Below are 17,024 nucleotides of genomic sequence, written 5' to 3' on the forward strand. Positions count from 1 at the left end.
ATGTTTGGCCTTGATTCTCCTCCCGAGAAGCGTTTTACAGACACTCCTCATCCTTTGAGACAGTTTTCTTCTTTTGCTGATTGGAGTCTTGTGCTCTTTATTTGGCCATTTCTGTATCTGTGATGATGCTGCATTTTTAAGTCTCCATTCACAAAGCTTAATGCATTGATCTTCAGATGGGGTGCTAGCTGTTTTTGCTTTGGATACAACCGTTTTTGAGCTGTGCCCTCTAAGAAACTTTCAGTCTGACCGTGATTTTATGTATAAAAAGACGCTGTTTGCTCAGAATAACAAGCTTCTACCACTTTTGCTTAGATCTGATTCCATGTTTCCTCAGTATCTAAGTAATGGTCTACTGGAAACTTGAGTCACCGCCATATTTATAACAAGCGAACAATACCTGCAAGTTGATTTACTTGTGTTGTCGGTGGAAGGATACAGCTCAGGGATCCTTTGAAGTTAACAAGATAAATTTGATTGCTGACCTACAAACAACAAAGAATCTGAACAATTTCTTCTAAGTTCTTTCTGATTTTTTCCATGTTTACATGAAAATATGACTCAATTAAATGAGCTTTCATGAAATAAACTGAAAAAGGTTGTTGACCTGACACCAAAATCCCTTCACAAAACAAAACGATGGCGAAACTGACACTGAATTTAAAAGTTTTCAGATGTACATTGTTTTTTCAGTTTTTATTTTCAGCATCCTGTCTTGCCATTAGTCACTCTGACACAATTTGAAGCCTAAAAAATGTGATTCTTCATACAGAAATCCAGGTATTTTCTGACTATTTAAATGTGCTTTTTAGTGGATTAACTCCAATAGGTTGTTGATCTGACACTAAAACTCCTCCACAAACAACACATGAAAGCCACCGATTAGACATTATAAATAAAGATACAAAGTTCAGTTTTGCTCAAATCAGCTAAAATCCAACAGTTTTAGACTGTGAACCTCCATTTAATATGACCAGTGACTAAATGAAGTGTAATTTGGGGGTCTTGGAGAATTGGGGGTCTTGGAGAGAAGGGGAAGACTAGTTTCCTGTTTTAGATCTTCAGTGAAATTTAAGTAGAGAACTCCTGCACCTTTTTACAGCTGGATATGGAAAGTGAATGTCTTAGTATGTAAATAACACAATTCCATGTCTCTGATTGTACCAGAAGTTCATTCAGAACTCAAATATGAGACAAAAAAGGTAATATTCAGCTTTTAAACCTCAAAGGACATTTAAATCTTTTGTCTTGTCAGGTTTGGTCTCAGACTTTTGGGACTCTTTTTAAGGCTTGAACTTGTGTCATGTTGTTGTTGCTGTTGTTGTTTTCTTGTGTTCATTTCCTCATTCTTCTCATCTGCGAAACACGTTGGCATCCGGTTTTGTCACCTTGTTTGGAGAGTGGTGCAATTTTCATAATTTTGCTGCTTTACACCACCGCAGTGGATCTGAATAGAATAGAAGATTTTTGTCAGTTTCTCTGTAGTATATCCAGGACATAGAGAGGAACTGAAAAGATGTTTCTGTCACCTCTGTAATAGAGCTATACATTTAAAAAAGGATGGATGGATGGATGGATGATAGATAAATGATAGATAGACAGATGGATGGATAGACTATAGATAGATGGATGACAGATGGACAGATAGACGGATAGACTATAGATGGATGCATGGATAGATGGATAAATAGACTGTAGATAGGCTATAGATAGACTATAGATGGATAGATAGACGATGGATAGATAGATGATAGATAGATAGATAGATAGATAGATAGATAGATAGATAGATAGATAGATAGATACATAGATACATACATACATACATACATACATACATACACACATACATACATACATACATAGATAGATAGATAGATAGATAGATAGATAGATACATAGATACATACATACATACATACATACATACATACACACATACATACATACATACATAGATAGATAGATAGATAGATAGATAGATACATACATACATACATACATACATAGATAGATACATAGATGGGCAAATATTGAAGCAGCTTGTTGAGATGTCAAGAAATCAAGATGTGAAGTGTCAATTTTCTGCTTTAATTGGAGGGGGTTTAACAAAAGTATCGCGTTTGGTGTTTAGTCTTCGGGTGATTGTGACTACAGAGCACACACGCACTGAGACACACACACACAGACACTCACACACACACACACTGAGACACACACACACACACACACACACACACACACACACACACACACAGACACACACATACGCACACACTGAGACACACACACAGACCCCCCGGCAGGAGAGGAGGAGGGTGGGGTGTGTGTGAACAGCTTGTGACGTCTCCAGGCCATGATAACGTCTGCTAATTGGTTCCATCAGGCCTTAGTGTATGTGTGTGTGTGTCACTGCACATACATCACTGCTAAAATATTTACAGTCCTCTGTGTTTTACAGTTTATGTTACTGACCTACATTAATCTGTGTGTCCGTGTGTGTGTGTGTGTGTGTGTGTGATGTCATGGCTAACCGTCAATGATCTCAGTCACAGGAACATCTCCATTTATGGCTTTCATAGTTCTCTGGCGTGTCTTCGTGCTCGGGATCAGAACGTTTTCTGTCACAGAAGACGTTCACACTGAGCTGGTTGAATCTGTCAGCGCCTCTTTTCCTCTCCATCTATGAGACGATAATCTGCTCAGTGGCTGTAAGATCAGGAGGAATCTTCTGTTGTCTCAGAGCGTCTGGTTCTTGTGTCCAGAAGGGAAAGCTACGTTGATTTTTCCCAGAGATGTCGTGTGACTCACCGCTGGAGTGCTTTATTCCCAGATCAGTCGTCACTGCAAATGACTAATAATCATGTTTCTAATTAAGGCTTGAACCCCTTTCTAAAGAAGGAAAACTTGACAAGACAGAAGTTTTAAATACCCATGTGTATCTTCAAACCTAGAAAGTACTTTTTTCCCCTCACATTCAAGTTCTGGACAAATATGTAATACAATCAAAGACATGAAATCATACCATTTACACTCTAAAATGCATTTTCAACAGCCAGCTATACAAGAGGGCAGGATTTCGCCACTCAAATCTATCACTGAAGATAGCAATAGTCCCTGTAAGTATCTAGAACAGACCCCAAGACCCCCAAAACTACACTTTGTTTGGTTTTTGTTCATTTAAATGCAGGTTTGTGTCTCTCTTTGGGTCTTTGTGACTGAGATTTAGCTACTGTCAATAACATGACAGATCAGAAATTGTATGTTTCTGTTTATAAATGGCGTATCGGTGGCTTTCATCTGGTGTTTGTGCAGGAATTTTGGTGTCAGACAAACAACAAATCGGAGTTTATCTCATTAAAGCGCATATAATTAAGTAATGATGTTAACAGCTTACTCACAAAATACGTGAATTTCTATTCAATGTACATAAAATCTGAAGCAAAGAAGTTAACTACATCTCCCAGGTTGTATGAAAAATTCCATTTCTAGACTTGAAATGGTGTTTGAGTGACTAATAGCACTAATGGCTAAAAAAAAATCAAGCTGGTAAATAACTGAAAACACAATCTGCAGCTTAAAACAACTTAAAACAGTGTCAGTTTCGTTTGCTTGTAGCTGGGTCAATATATAATTGCAGGATATTTTGTATCATAGTTGACATTTTTGCTGTTTTCAAGCCTAAAATCAACATGACCGCCTATAACCAAACACCACATGGCATTTTTACACAAAGATTCTTCTAAATATTATATATACAACTGAGTAAAATTGAAAGTTATTTCTAAACATATTGTAGTAAACCCGCTGACACTTGACTCACAAACTATTTTATATTAAATAACTCAGAAAGCCTTGGAGTCTTGCCAGTCTTTACTTCAGGAGGAAATGACATCATGTGGAGCAGGTCATGTGATCTGGAATTAACACACTTCCTGGAGAGGTGTTTTTGTAATGGGGAACTTAGTGGAAAGTGATTTAATTTGTTATTTTCAATATAAAATTTGATATATTGCCAAAAAAAGAAATATCTGTCATGATTATCTCCACTTAATAAAAAGAACACAATCAAAAACTTTTTCTGAATCAGCTCATTTTATAATTGTTTAGCTAATTAGAAGGTGATTGTTATTAAATTGAGATGGTTATTTAGTTGACATTTTAGTAATATCCAGTCATTTTTATTAATAAATGATTGTTTCTATAATAAGTAATTATGGAATTTGTAAAGACATGATCATAATGACCATAAAAGTATTAGTTTTTTTACTTTTAATAAAAATATATGCAAGATATATCCCATGGACTTCAAAAGTCCTTCAGTTATAGATTCACCCAGCTGCTTTGCTGTCGTGTTTTGGGAAAACCAAGAAAAAGCATTTTGAATTAAAATCTCTTCATAGCAAATGACACCTGAATGTCAACCCATTCTCCCAAAAATGAAATCCCTATTCAACTAAACTACATTTGGAGCTTGATTTTGACAGAAACTTAGAATGTAATAGTATGATGTAGTAGGAAATGTTTCTACTTTCATGAAGCCACAAAGTCTGTGTTTGGAGACTAAAAGGGTAGAGGTGGTACAAGTTCACAGGATCTTCACCCCGGTGGTTCCTGACCCCTGTGGGACCAGTGTTCTCAGAATGCAGTTTCATTTTCACTTGTTTGTTTAGCTATAAGCACCAAAACTGCTTGGTTGGGTTAAAGAAAATGGGCTTCAATTCTAAATTAGGACAACATGTTTGAAGTTTATCCACTTCTGGGTTAGTGGTGCAATTTATTGGTTGGTTTAAAACGAGGGACAGTTGGAAACTAATGGCCAAGATGAATTTATTAGAAATGTATTTGTGATTTATGTCAACAAGTGAACTCACAATGACGTTGAGAATCCAGTTGTATAGGAATGTAATTAGGGTACAGGGCTCAAAACATGATTTTGTTGAAGCAAAATCTGAAGTGTTGTTTGTATTTTGAGGTATTTTAAGTTTACAGAAAAATGCTCATATAGTTGAATTTACTTTGATTTTACACAAACCTGCAAATCAAGTATTTTCTGGCATTTTTGTGTGAATTAAGCATTTTTTTTCCAGAGATTTGAATGTGGTCAGTAATTCAGAGGAATAAACAGTCATTTCCTTCTATTTTCACTAATGTCAGCAGCTACACCCTCCTCCTCCACCCTCTCCTCCCTGTCTCCTCCCGACCCCATACAGCGACACACACACACACACACACACACACACACACACACACACACACACACACACACACACACACACACACACATACACACACACACACACACACACACACACACACACACAGATCAAAGCTCTGTATCTGGTTCTGATCAGACTAATCTGTGATCAATTTATGCAAACACAGCAGGGATCGGCTGTCTATCAGCATACCACAGATAACGCACACACACACGCATGCATACACACACACACACACACGCATGCACACACACACACACACACACACACACACACACACACACACACACACACACACACACACACACACACACACACACGGTCTGGATCATGCGGTGAGTTCGGCTCCCGTGGAAATGTGAATGTGTCGCTCTTCATGTGGAGCTTTATCAGCAGAAACGACAAACAATTACAGATCTGTAATCTGCTCTTTGTTTATCTGTTGATGCTTGTTTACTTGGTTGCTTTGTGATAACAACAGTTGTGGCTTGATTTTTACAAAATTGCTGCATTTTGGTTTCAGGCAAGATTGTATTTCCGCATATTTTGCTTGCTGTGGTACCACAGAAAGATTAGCCACCATTTAGCTAAACAAGAATTAACTAAACATCATAAATCATCGGAAAAAAATGAGCAGATAAAATCAACTTAATGCTTAAGTTGTAGTGGAAAATAAAAAGAAGTCAAATAAAAATTGAAATTCTACAAACCTAGTTTAGCGTAGTTATTTTGTAACTCATAAACTAGCATCTAAACTAAATGAAAACTGCTTTATATTTACTTTATTTCAACTCTAAGACTATTTAGTTAAAGGATAAAGTTAAACAATTACTCTAAACTCAACAATGAAAAATAAAAAAAGGGAAACCTTTTTAAGAACATTAGTAAAAACCCTAAAAAATTCCTTAAAACTTCCTTCTCTCTTCCTTTCTTCTTCCCTGTATTTGTGCCTCAGAATCACACAGATGTTGCCGCTGACATCCTGTGTGTTTGTGTTTCTGTTGTCACGACAACCGCATCCCTATCCTTAAATGATCTGATGGCAGCTCATAACGGCTAGCTGCTAACAGACGACGAGTCCTGCACTGTGGTGTTGAGAAATTTGTTTTCATGGAGTCACTGTTAAGCAGAATCTCTCCTCTACATCTGTAAAAACTCATCCTGTCTGGCCTGATAAACATCCAGAGATCAACTGCATTACCTCACATTCTGGTAAGAGTTGTGCAATTCAACAGAGCTAAAACTAATGCTATCTCATACAGACTCGCAAAAATCCTTCCTTCATGAAGGTTATTATGATCAGCTTTTGTTGAACCTCTGTTCTAAAGGTACTGATTGAACTGTGTAATCATTCTGGAGGGTTGTTTCTTTGTATTGTCATGAACCAACAAGTGTTTCTGTTATCACAAGGGCACAGAAAGCAGCATCTCCGTGTCCTTTGGTTCTCTGTCCACAGTGAAACACCTGAACAACGTAAAAAAAAGCTAAATCTCCTCTGGTTCGTCCTCTTTCTAGTTGGCAAACAACAAATCTGGCATCAAAGCCGACATCTGGTGAAAAGCAGGACAAACTGCCCAGGGGTCCGCTGCTGTGATAAAATCCTCATTTTACAACCGTCGTACGACATAGTCAAATAAAATGAATGTAAATCCTCACTGAGCAGCTTACATCATCATTTTTGAAAAGCTCAGTTTTCCATGTATACACGAAAAACTCCATTCTAAGTTCAATACGGTGCTTATAAAAAGTATCCACCCCCCCTTGGAAGTGTTTCCCTTTTATTGCTTTTCAGTATTGGATCATGGTCAGTTTAATTTGGCTTTTTGGACAAGGATTATCTAAAAAATACTATAATGTCAAAGTGAAAACAGATTTCCCAAAGTTATTTGATTAATAAGATAAGATGTGAAGTAAGTGACAGAATTCCTTCCCTTTTAAAGTGACTCACGTAATTCAATGCAGGTACAGCAAGTTGGTGCTAGAAGTCATACAGTTGATGAAATGGAGATAATCGGAGTGCCTAAAGTGATCGTAGTATAAAGACACCAGTTTGTAGAAGGTCCTGTCAATGGTGAATTAGTACTCCGGGATATAACTACACCGTGAAGATAAAAGAACACTCAAAATAACTCTTTGAAAAGGTTATTGAAAAGCTTTGGATGCATTGGAGTACAGGTAAAACCATCATTAAAAGATAGTAGAAGTACGGTACATGTGTAAATCTGCCAAGAGCAGGACATCCTTAAAAAAAAAAAAACAACCTGAGCCACAGTGCAAGAAAGAGACAAGTGAGAATGGCCACCAAGACACCTATGATTCCTCAGAAGGAGTTACAGGCTTCAGCAGCTACAATGAGAGAGATTGTGTATAGAGCATGAAGCACGGTGGTGGCAGCATCATGATGTGAAGCACGGTGGTGGCGGCATCATGATGTGAAGCACGGTGGTGGCGGCATCATGATGTGAAGCACGGTGGTGGCAGCATCATGATGTGAAGCACGGTGGTGGCAGCATCATGATGTAGGGACTCATGCAATCATGTATTTTATGTTTTATATTTTTTAATAACTGAGAGCTCTTTGTAGAAATCTGTTCATACTTTGACACAAAATGGATGTTGGGTTTTTTTTTAATAAATTCTTGTCTAAAAGCCAGTTTATATTAATCATGATTTAATATCGGAAGCAATAAAACGGGAAAACTTCAGAGTGTGGTGCTTACTTCTTATAGAAACTGTATAATCTCAAATAGAAGTACAAGTTTAACTGGTTTAGTGTGGAAGTACTCTCAGGATGGTAACGGCACTGCTTCCAGGACTTGGAGTACTCAGAAACACAAATCAGACTTCAGTTCTCTTAAATATACTTGTGAGAACTGCAGTTTATCGCCACCCTCCTCAGGGCCATGAGAGAAAGAAGGAAATGAAAGAGAACAGAGGAAGTGCCAGAGCTGTTAGCTGTCAGCAAATTCACACAAGAAATATACACACAAATACCACACGGTGACTGAATGACAAACATCGATGCTGCTTTCAATACGTGTGAAAGAGACGGTAATTACATGTAGTGGTTAGTGTGTTTAAAGTGGTCACTCTGGATGTGGTTTGTTTCTACTTCAGACAGTGAAAGAGTTCATCCTCCAGCTCCGTTTATCTGCTTCATATCTTCGTGTCGTGACCTCTGACATCCTAATTGCAGGCTAGTGGAAGTTCACAGTGGAGGCAGCTAAACGGATGCTATCAGTGCGAGCAGGAACTCTGGCGGCTGAACGAGCAGGACCGCAGTGAGACAATTTGTCAGATCACATCCACACAAAAGCACTTAAATCTCTCGTGTACTCGTGTTTTAGGTTGTTTCTGTAGAGATCTCAGTCTGCGCTGAAACACAAACATGTTTAATCTCTTGTTTATCCCCATTTTCTGGGAACTAGAAAGCAAAGTAGAAAGCAGATCAGTCCGTCACATCCATCACCTGGACATGAATAGGACGGTCTGGTGACCCTGCTGAGTCTCAGCTGGTTGAACAACTAAAATCCTGACACTGACATCTTTGTTGCTCCTCCAATTACTGCACCAGTCATGTGATGGCAGCTCATAAAAGATGGTAACTTATTGTGTGCTAAACTGCTCCCTAGTACAGTAGTAGTAGCCACAGCAGATCTGTTAAACTATAACAGAAGTTTGGAGGATCTTTCCAAAGCCGACCGCATAAGAATCATATAATTAATAGGTTTAATATCATCTTTAATTGTTAGCAGTACCTTGTTAGCATGTCTATGTGGTGGTTTTTGTATGCTAAAAGACACACCATGAGTAAAATAAGCAGTAATCACCATGACTAAGCATTTCCACCTTAAAACTGCATGACCATCTCTAAATCCTCTTCAAGGGTTTCAGATGTAACAAACATAAGGAAGCAGTACCGTCAACTTGCAGGGTGGATCATAAATCTGCACATTTTAGAGGAAGCAACGGCGTAGAGTTGCATTTAAGCCACTTTAAGGTGTTACTTTCATAGAAGAAACAGAAATAGCACGTAACTTTGAAACACAGAGTTGACTTTTTATGGGTTTAATCAATGACTGGGGAAGGACTTTCAATAACTACATGAGTTTGTGGGCTTACATCCTACCTAAAAATACATTTCAAAACTAAAAAAAATCCATTGTGTATTATTCCCGTACTGTATGGAAGGCAGTTGTGGACGCTATTAGCTCAATGTCAGCAGCACTTCACACTCCAACAAACCCAGCCAACATGAGCTGAGATAGAGTTAAGTTCCCACCAAAGCTTTGTCACTGGCAAATTTAAAAGTTAAAACATACTGTTGTAAGTCAAGCAGGGTTGAAAGAGGGGTTTTATAATGTCAGATAAGAGATCAATGTACATGCTTCCTAATCACAGAGCAAAAATAATACTTTGTTTTTATATCTGTGTTCCACATGAATGGGTGCATATATTTAATTAAAAGAGAACTTACTCATGATGTGTAACCAATCAAATAGGACATTACTTACACATAGACTTACACAGAGAGGTGTAGAGTTGTGCATTTTTAAATTACTTAATAATGTCGGAGATTGGTTTAAAGAAAAAACAACAACAAAATAATACCAAAAGTTGGAAAAATACTGAATATCAGATCCTATAATTGGCCAAACTGATAGTTGCTAAGCCAAGACCTGCATATATTTAGATTCAGATCACTTTATTTGTTGTTCAATGATAATAATTGTTGTTTATTAATGGTGAAATTAGTCATGCTGTCTACAATCTGCTGGGAATGATGAGGCTGAGGTCATTGTTCTGGTCAAGAGTTCAACTCCATTGGTCTTTTCCATGAAAAATAATCCCTTCCTGCCTCAAAATGGCTTAGATGTAACTCTACACTATTGCTTTCCCTAAATAAGTGCATCTATGTGGTCCATGCCTCTCTCCACTTACCTCTTCCCTCCAACTCTACTTTTATAATCTAAAACTACTCTGTTACACAGTGGTAAATGAGAATAATGGAGTGATTGGGCCATTAATATATTTGAACAATTCTGAATAAGAAAAATGATACAGAAAGCTCTAACCTGCAAGCTGAGAGGATTGGTTCTTCAGGTTTGTTATGTATGAAACCATGAAAATCTGTGTTTTTGAGATTGTTGTTTGCCGTATCATGGTTTTTACTGCTTATTTTTCTCATTATGTGTCTTTTTCAACATAAAAACAGCTTAGGGACTGTGGTTAAGCAGGTATAAATCTGATTTTCTCTTCTATAGTTAGAGGTGAAACTAAACTGACTACAAACACATTTTCAGCTTGTTTGTTCATACCAGACAGAATGGACTTCCAGGTGTTCTGACACCAAATAATAATGCACTCAGGAGGAGGAAGCGTGACTTTTTTTAAACATATGGTCACTCACAGTGTGTGGGAGGATGGGAACAGTAGCTGGTCAGATTCCAGCATAATAACTGCAGGGTCATTAACAGGAAATGCCAACAAACACACTGAGTGAATGTGTATGTGTACGTGGAGCGGAGTTCCTGTCCGACATCCACCAAAACAGGCTGTTTGCTACTTAACGGTCCTCCAGCCTGGACCTATTTTTATTAAAAACCAGGCTGGTAGTTGATGTAGTCCTTATATAGAAATGAATAGAGATGTTTCATCAAGGACAAGCTATTCATTAAGATGAAGAGTTTGGGTTGGTTTACTACTTTATGACCTCTTTGCTCTTTCTTGTTCATCTATCTGTGGACATATATACCCCTACTCTGAACAAAGAACTCTAAAGATCATCTCCCTCTTCTCTTTGTGTCCCTCTGGTTTATTTAATGATGGCTGGTTGAAGGTCTGGAATGAATCACACAGCGGTTTGAGTTCTTCTCTGACTCTTTCAGGACAAATGTTCCTCTCCTGAACTCGAACTAAACACAGCTACCACCAGCTGTTCATCACTTCAGACTACTTCACCTTCTTCTACAGTCATTGTTTACAGAGGAGTCCAGTAAGGCCGAATTAAAACACTTGGAATCCCACAAAATACTTCTTATAAGGAATTTATTTTGGGTGAATATTTACACGTAGTAGCTGGATGGATCAGTTGGCTGACTAACTGCTTTTTTTTAGGAGGAGTCTTTTGTTCCTTTGGTAACCTACAAGGAAAATAACTAACAGTCTGACGCCATGTTAACAGATGCTGCATGTACAGAGGTAAAACTAACTGACAATAGTGATGTTTAGAAGGTTGATAATTAACATTAGAACAGTCTGATGATTGTACTGAGTTCCAGTGTGCAGGGTTTCCTTTCATCCAATGATTATTTTAGCCTGAGTCTTATAAATAGCAGTCTTTGTCTTTCTAGAGCTGTTTAATAGATTTAATCAATGCCAAAATCTTCATCAAATAAAACCTGTGTTAACTTATAGCTCTCCTCCCTCAGTTATTCAAATTGGATTTAATGTGATCATGTAGACATTTCACATGTTTCTACTGGTACCTGAAACAACTTTAAAAATCAAAAATGACTCCAACAGACTTTGGCGATCCCTTGGCGAAACACCAGCGGGTCAAAATGTCACATAAAGCCAAATACCAGTAAAACTGCTGACGTTCCCATCAGCCTAAGCTCTACTTTGTGTTTTGTGCTACGTAGCAACTCTTAGCATGCTAATATACTTTTTTGAAATGGTGAACATGGAAACAGACCTGCTTAACATCCCCATGTTTGCACTGTGATGGTTTGCATGTGGCTAAGGTTTATCACCACTTCTTCCTACTATGCAAACGTGAAGCCAAAACACACACTGCTCAACCACGACATTAAAATCATCTTTTAAATATCTTGTCAATCCCCCATGACCACCGAAACAGCTTTGACCGGTCGATGCGTGAACTCCACAGACCTCTGAAGGTTTCCTATCAAATCAGGTGCCACGACGTTAGCAGTAGATCATTTAGGTCCACAGAAAGTAGAGCTTACGTGACTCATTTTTCCACTGCAAACCATTGATGCTTGATGGGATTGATTGACATCTGGAGGCCAAGTCAACACATTGAACTCTTGGGTTATGTTCCTCAAACTGTTCCTGAACATTTTTGACAGTGTGGCAGGGATCAATGAAGGGGTGTACGTGGTCTGCAGGAATGTTTAGGTAGGCGGTGCTCATCAAAGTAACAAATGCATGGATGTAGGACATAATGTTTACCAGCATAGGGCATCCTGCTGACATCTTATCCTAAGTAAAAGACACACCTGGCCATCCACATGTTGTAAAAGAAAACGTAATTCATTATCAAATGTGGGCCCCTTTCTCACCAGTATGTGCTCTATTCTAAAGTTAACTGGACGTCTTTAAGTGCCCGGCGCCTCAGTCATAGGTGTTTATTTACAGAACCATTCTGGGTATGTTCCTTCCTATTTGTCTTGTTGTTTAACAAGGAAACATGGAAGTCACAATGTCCGATCTATGGATACTCTGCAGTTTGTCGTTCCCAAAGTACAATCTGAACTGGGCAAGAAAGCATTTAGGTATTTGGCACGTAATCTTTGGTATAAATTACAACTCATCTTGAACTTCAAGCCCTTGTCTGGTGAAATCATTACAGTCTACCTTGTCTGTGTGCTTTAAGGGTGTGCTATATGTGAGCGAGTTTTAACGTTAGTTTTATCTGCTCTTTATTGTTTTTAATGTGACTATGCTGCTGTCCTCTTGGCCAGATCTCCCTTGTAAAGGAGATCTCTGATTCCAATGGGACTAACCTGGTTAAATAAGTGCTAAAAAAAATATATAAAATTAAGGCCATTTTACCTGCTTCAAATACATCAGCTTCAAGAACAGACTTTTCACTTGCTGCCCAACGTCTTTCACCACCTTACAGGAACCACTACAACAAGATAATCAGTGCTGTTCACTTCACCAGTCAGTGGCTGAATTAGTGTCTTCAAAAATGCCACCAGTCAAATCAAGAACCTCTGAAACACCCCACTTTTCACTGCTAATACAAAATGACTACTCACCATACAAGATCTATATCTAGTAAACTACTCCGTGTCTAAAAAACCGATTCAACACTTTCTTTTGACACTGTCCTAAGAATCAACAGTGGTGATGTTGGTCTGAACGAAGCTTTAATTATACTTTATATCGTCAGAGGCGTCACTTTCAGCTGAGCAGGATTACAGACCACATGACTCTGTGACGTCCCGCTGCGGTCACACTCCAGTCCTCAAATTATACACTCAAACTACTTTACATATAAACAGAAAGTACTTCAAAATGGTATAATGTCAACTGCTGTACGCTTTTCATTTATGGTCCAGCAGCGTGAAAAGAAACACTTTTATTTCTGAATAAAACCAGCACTTGCAGAGTGTAAAAGAAAATTTAGAAGTAAGGATAGGCATTCTAAATTTTAAATAAGTAGTCTAAAGTACTTACAATAACAGGAGGTTACTCTTTATGAAAAGCATAAAGTAACCCTGTACAGCCCACTGTTGCAGAAATACATTAGTTTTACTTTTTAAAAAATATTTTCTATTTTCTATTTCATTTATATATATATATATATATATATTCACACTCAGGCGATAAAAGCAGAGGTTACACCCCGAACACACATATACACACACACACACACACACACACACACACACACACACACACACACACACACACACACACACACACACACACACACACTGGAGAGGAAACACCGTTACTCACGTGCGCGCGCGCAGAGGGAGGGGAGGGAGGGTCTCCGCGCGCTCAGCTCTCAGTTTCATTGACTTCATGTGAAACTCAGCTCAGCTTTTACTCTGTTTTCTTATTTTATATATATAAAATTTCTCTTCGGTTTCTTTTTTTATTTTAGTTTCTTCTCGCTTCACGTGTTTCTCTGTGCGGGAATCGCGGAGCCTCGTGCGCCACCGGTTTATGCACCGACCGAGGAGCAACAGGAGGTTTCGCCGGGCAGGAGGAGGATTTAACGAGGACTTGTTCACCAGAGCTGCGGCTCTTGTCGTTCCGTCTGCCCCGGTAACCGATTCATACATCTGGACCGGACCGACCGGAGCTTCTGTCTGACCCGGGATATCTGCTGCCTGACCCGGGGCAGAGCGTTTGCTGTCACACCGGTACGGTAACGATTAGTCGGTTAATGAATTAGTGGGTGCTGGATGGAGTTGATGAAGAGTCAGAAAGCTGTTGGTTTTTCGGTCTTAACCATCTGGACAGGTTCCAAATTAGAAAAAGGCAAGTTTGTAGACGTTTGGTGTTATTCTAGATATCTAAAAAGCAGAACTGTTAACTGTTTAAGTGCCCAGTATATACTCACAATATAAAATATCTCAATTTAAACTAGAAGTTTAGAATTCCTGGACTCTTCAGACTATATATTTAGTAGTTTAATGAATAAAATAATATGTTTAATTTGATAGAACAGCTGAAATATGTCTAACAGTTTGATTAAGCAACAAGCTGGTTCACTTTGGATTTAATATTTTATTATTTTTTTGATTAGCGATATCCTTCTTCTAATAATCCCAGTTATAACTTACTTAACCCAATGTGCTTCATAAATAGGATTAAAACGAACATATAACATTCACCTAAACTGACTAGAGTTGTAATGATCAGTCATTAGCTGTCAACTGTTAAATTCATCACTAAACATTTTTGTTCATTGATCAATCAGTTTGAGTCATTTTGAAGAAAAAAAACATCTAAATTAATTTTTCTGATCTTTTATAGACTAAACAACTTAATGATTGATCAAGAAAATAATCAATGGAATAACTGACAGTGACAGTAGCCATTAGTTGCAGCCCTGAAGTTGAGTAGCAAACTTTTTGACAACATCTGACTTCAGCTTTTAAAAGTAAAACTGTTTGGAAAATATGTTTTGTCTTTTTGCTCACTTTTAGACGAGTAGTTTGACACCACACACTCATACGTGTGATTTAGGTTTGAAGCAACAGTCAGGAGGTGGTTAGCGTAGCTTAGCATAAAGACTTGAAACAGTTATCCTGGTTTTAGCAGGACCGTAAAATGTCCTTCTTACAGTTAGGTTATTATGCAAAATAAACAATATATGCATATAGAACACATGATAATTGGAGAACTGTAGAGTTGCTGCTTGGTATTATTTGTTGTTGTTGTTGGGCTGTAGTTGGCTAACTGTATCCTTTTGTTTCCAGTCTTTTTGCTTAGCTAAGCTAAGAATCTGCTGGCTGTTTCTTCAAATGTAAAGCGCATATATGAGAGTGTGGTATCAATCTTCTTGTCTAGTTTTTGGCAAAAAGTTAAGCATGCATCATTAAATATTTTCATCATAATTAGATTGTGATGTTCATTAGAGTTTTAAGTAAAGTTCTGTGTTTGAAGATGGATTGAATATAAGATCGAGTAAAGTTGGAGACGTTTCATTGGATCTCATAATTATTGATTGATATTGATTGTTCATGATCGTCTCTGTTTTCCGGCAGTTTGTCCTCCATCATGGGCTCCTCAGCGGTCAGCGTTGGTTTGCGCTCCAGCCTGGTCCTGGTCCTGGTCCCGGTTCTGGTCCTGGTCCTGGCTCTGGTTCTGGTTCATCCTGCTGCAGGATACAGTCTGGATCAGGACCACAGTCTGGAGTTCAGCGGTCCTCGCTCCTCCATGTTTGGATACTCAGTCCTGCTTCATCGGCACAAATCTCACAGCTGGTCTGAATCTATACTTTATGTTATTGATCCACTATTGATCTATTGTTGATCCCTCTATTGCTTTGCTGTAGATGATCTGTTGTTGATGTTCTGATTAATCTCCATTAATCATTAATCTGCAATTGATCCTCTGGGGTTAGGGTTATTATTGATCTTCTGCTGACAATTACTAAATCTTTCCTTATCTGTTATTGATCCTGGATTGACCAGTTTGTTTATTAATTTTCTGGTCATGTATTGATTTATTATTGATCCTCTGCTATTATTCAAGTCCTCTGCTGAACATCCACTCTTCGACTGTAATGATTTTTTGATCTGCCATTGATCAGCTGGACTATTTGGACTATTTTGATATGAAATTGATATATATATATTTTTTTCTGATAAAGTTCCTTTACCGGCTTGCTATTGATCCTCCATTGATCAACTGTTGAGCCTTTGCTGATCTGGGATTGATCCTCAATTGATCTGCTACTGTTTTTGATCATTTATACTTATAAACATGTTAATTATTCAGCCACTTTCCTCATCCACTGATCTGCTTTTACATTTTAGTACCATGTTTATTGATGGGTTTTAAATAGTCTTGATGGTTCATCTCCTCAGTCATGAACACTGACGTTTAAATAGTAAAAAATATTGAGCAGCAGAAATCAGGAAATTTAGATCCAGCTATTTATCATAGTAATAGTCTGTAAGCTGCCGTCTTCACACAGTAGGACTGTGTGTGTTTGTGTGTGAGCGCCAATTAGCCAATTCTTGCCAATGAGAGAAGCTCTTTGATGCTTCACACACAGATGCCATTCAGACAGAAATAAAGATCCTGCTTTAACAGCCTCTCCCTCTCTCTGTCTTAGGTTGGTGGTTGGAGCTCCAGTAGCGAACTCGCCCTATAGTCCATCGGTTGAATCTCCCGGTGCCGTTTTCCGCTGCAACGTCACGTCTGAGCACCGGCGCTGCCACCACATGCATGCCGGTGTGTGTCGAGTCTTTTCTGCAGCGTCAATCCAGTGACACACACCGAAGTTAGATCAAAAGACGAAGAGCATCAGGGAACGTTTTTATGCTTATACCGATACGAATCTGTTATGATCCGGGTCACAAAAAATCT

At 38.3% G+C, this 17,024-nt stretch overlaps 2 protein-coding genes across 3 annotated transcripts in view; one reads left to right on the plus strand and one right to left on the minus strand.

Moving 5' to 3' along the window:
* Positions 1 to 17,024, minus strand: part of rpl8 (ribosomal protein L8) — a 95,461-nt gene that overhangs the window by 31,765 nt on the left and 46,672 nt on the right. The window lies entirely within an intron of this gene.
* Positions 13,968 to 17,024, plus strand: part of itga4 (integrin alpha 4) — a 41,599-nt gene continuing 38,542 nt past the window's right edge. For both annotated transcript variants that reach the window (XM_035941504.2, XM_035941505.2), the window contains exons 1-3: positions 13,968 to 14,344; positions 15,695 to 15,913; positions 16,771 to 16,889. In XM_035941504.2, coding sequence (XP_035797397.1) covers positions 15,708 to 15,913; positions 16,771 to 16,889 — 325 coding nt within the window. In that variant the 5' untranslated portion in view covers positions 13,968 to 14,344; positions 15,695 to 15,707. The remainder of the gene's footprint in view (positions 14,345 to 15,694; positions 15,914 to 16,770; positions 16,890 to 17,024) is intronic.

This window comes from Amphiprion ocellaris, chromosome 11, assembly GCF_022539595.1.
Source record: "Amphiprion ocellaris isolate individual 3 ecotype Okinawa chromosome 11, ASM2253959v1, whole genome shotgun sequence".
NCBI lineage: Eukaryota > Metazoa > Chordata > Actinopteri > Pomacentridae > Amphiprion > Amphiprion ocellaris.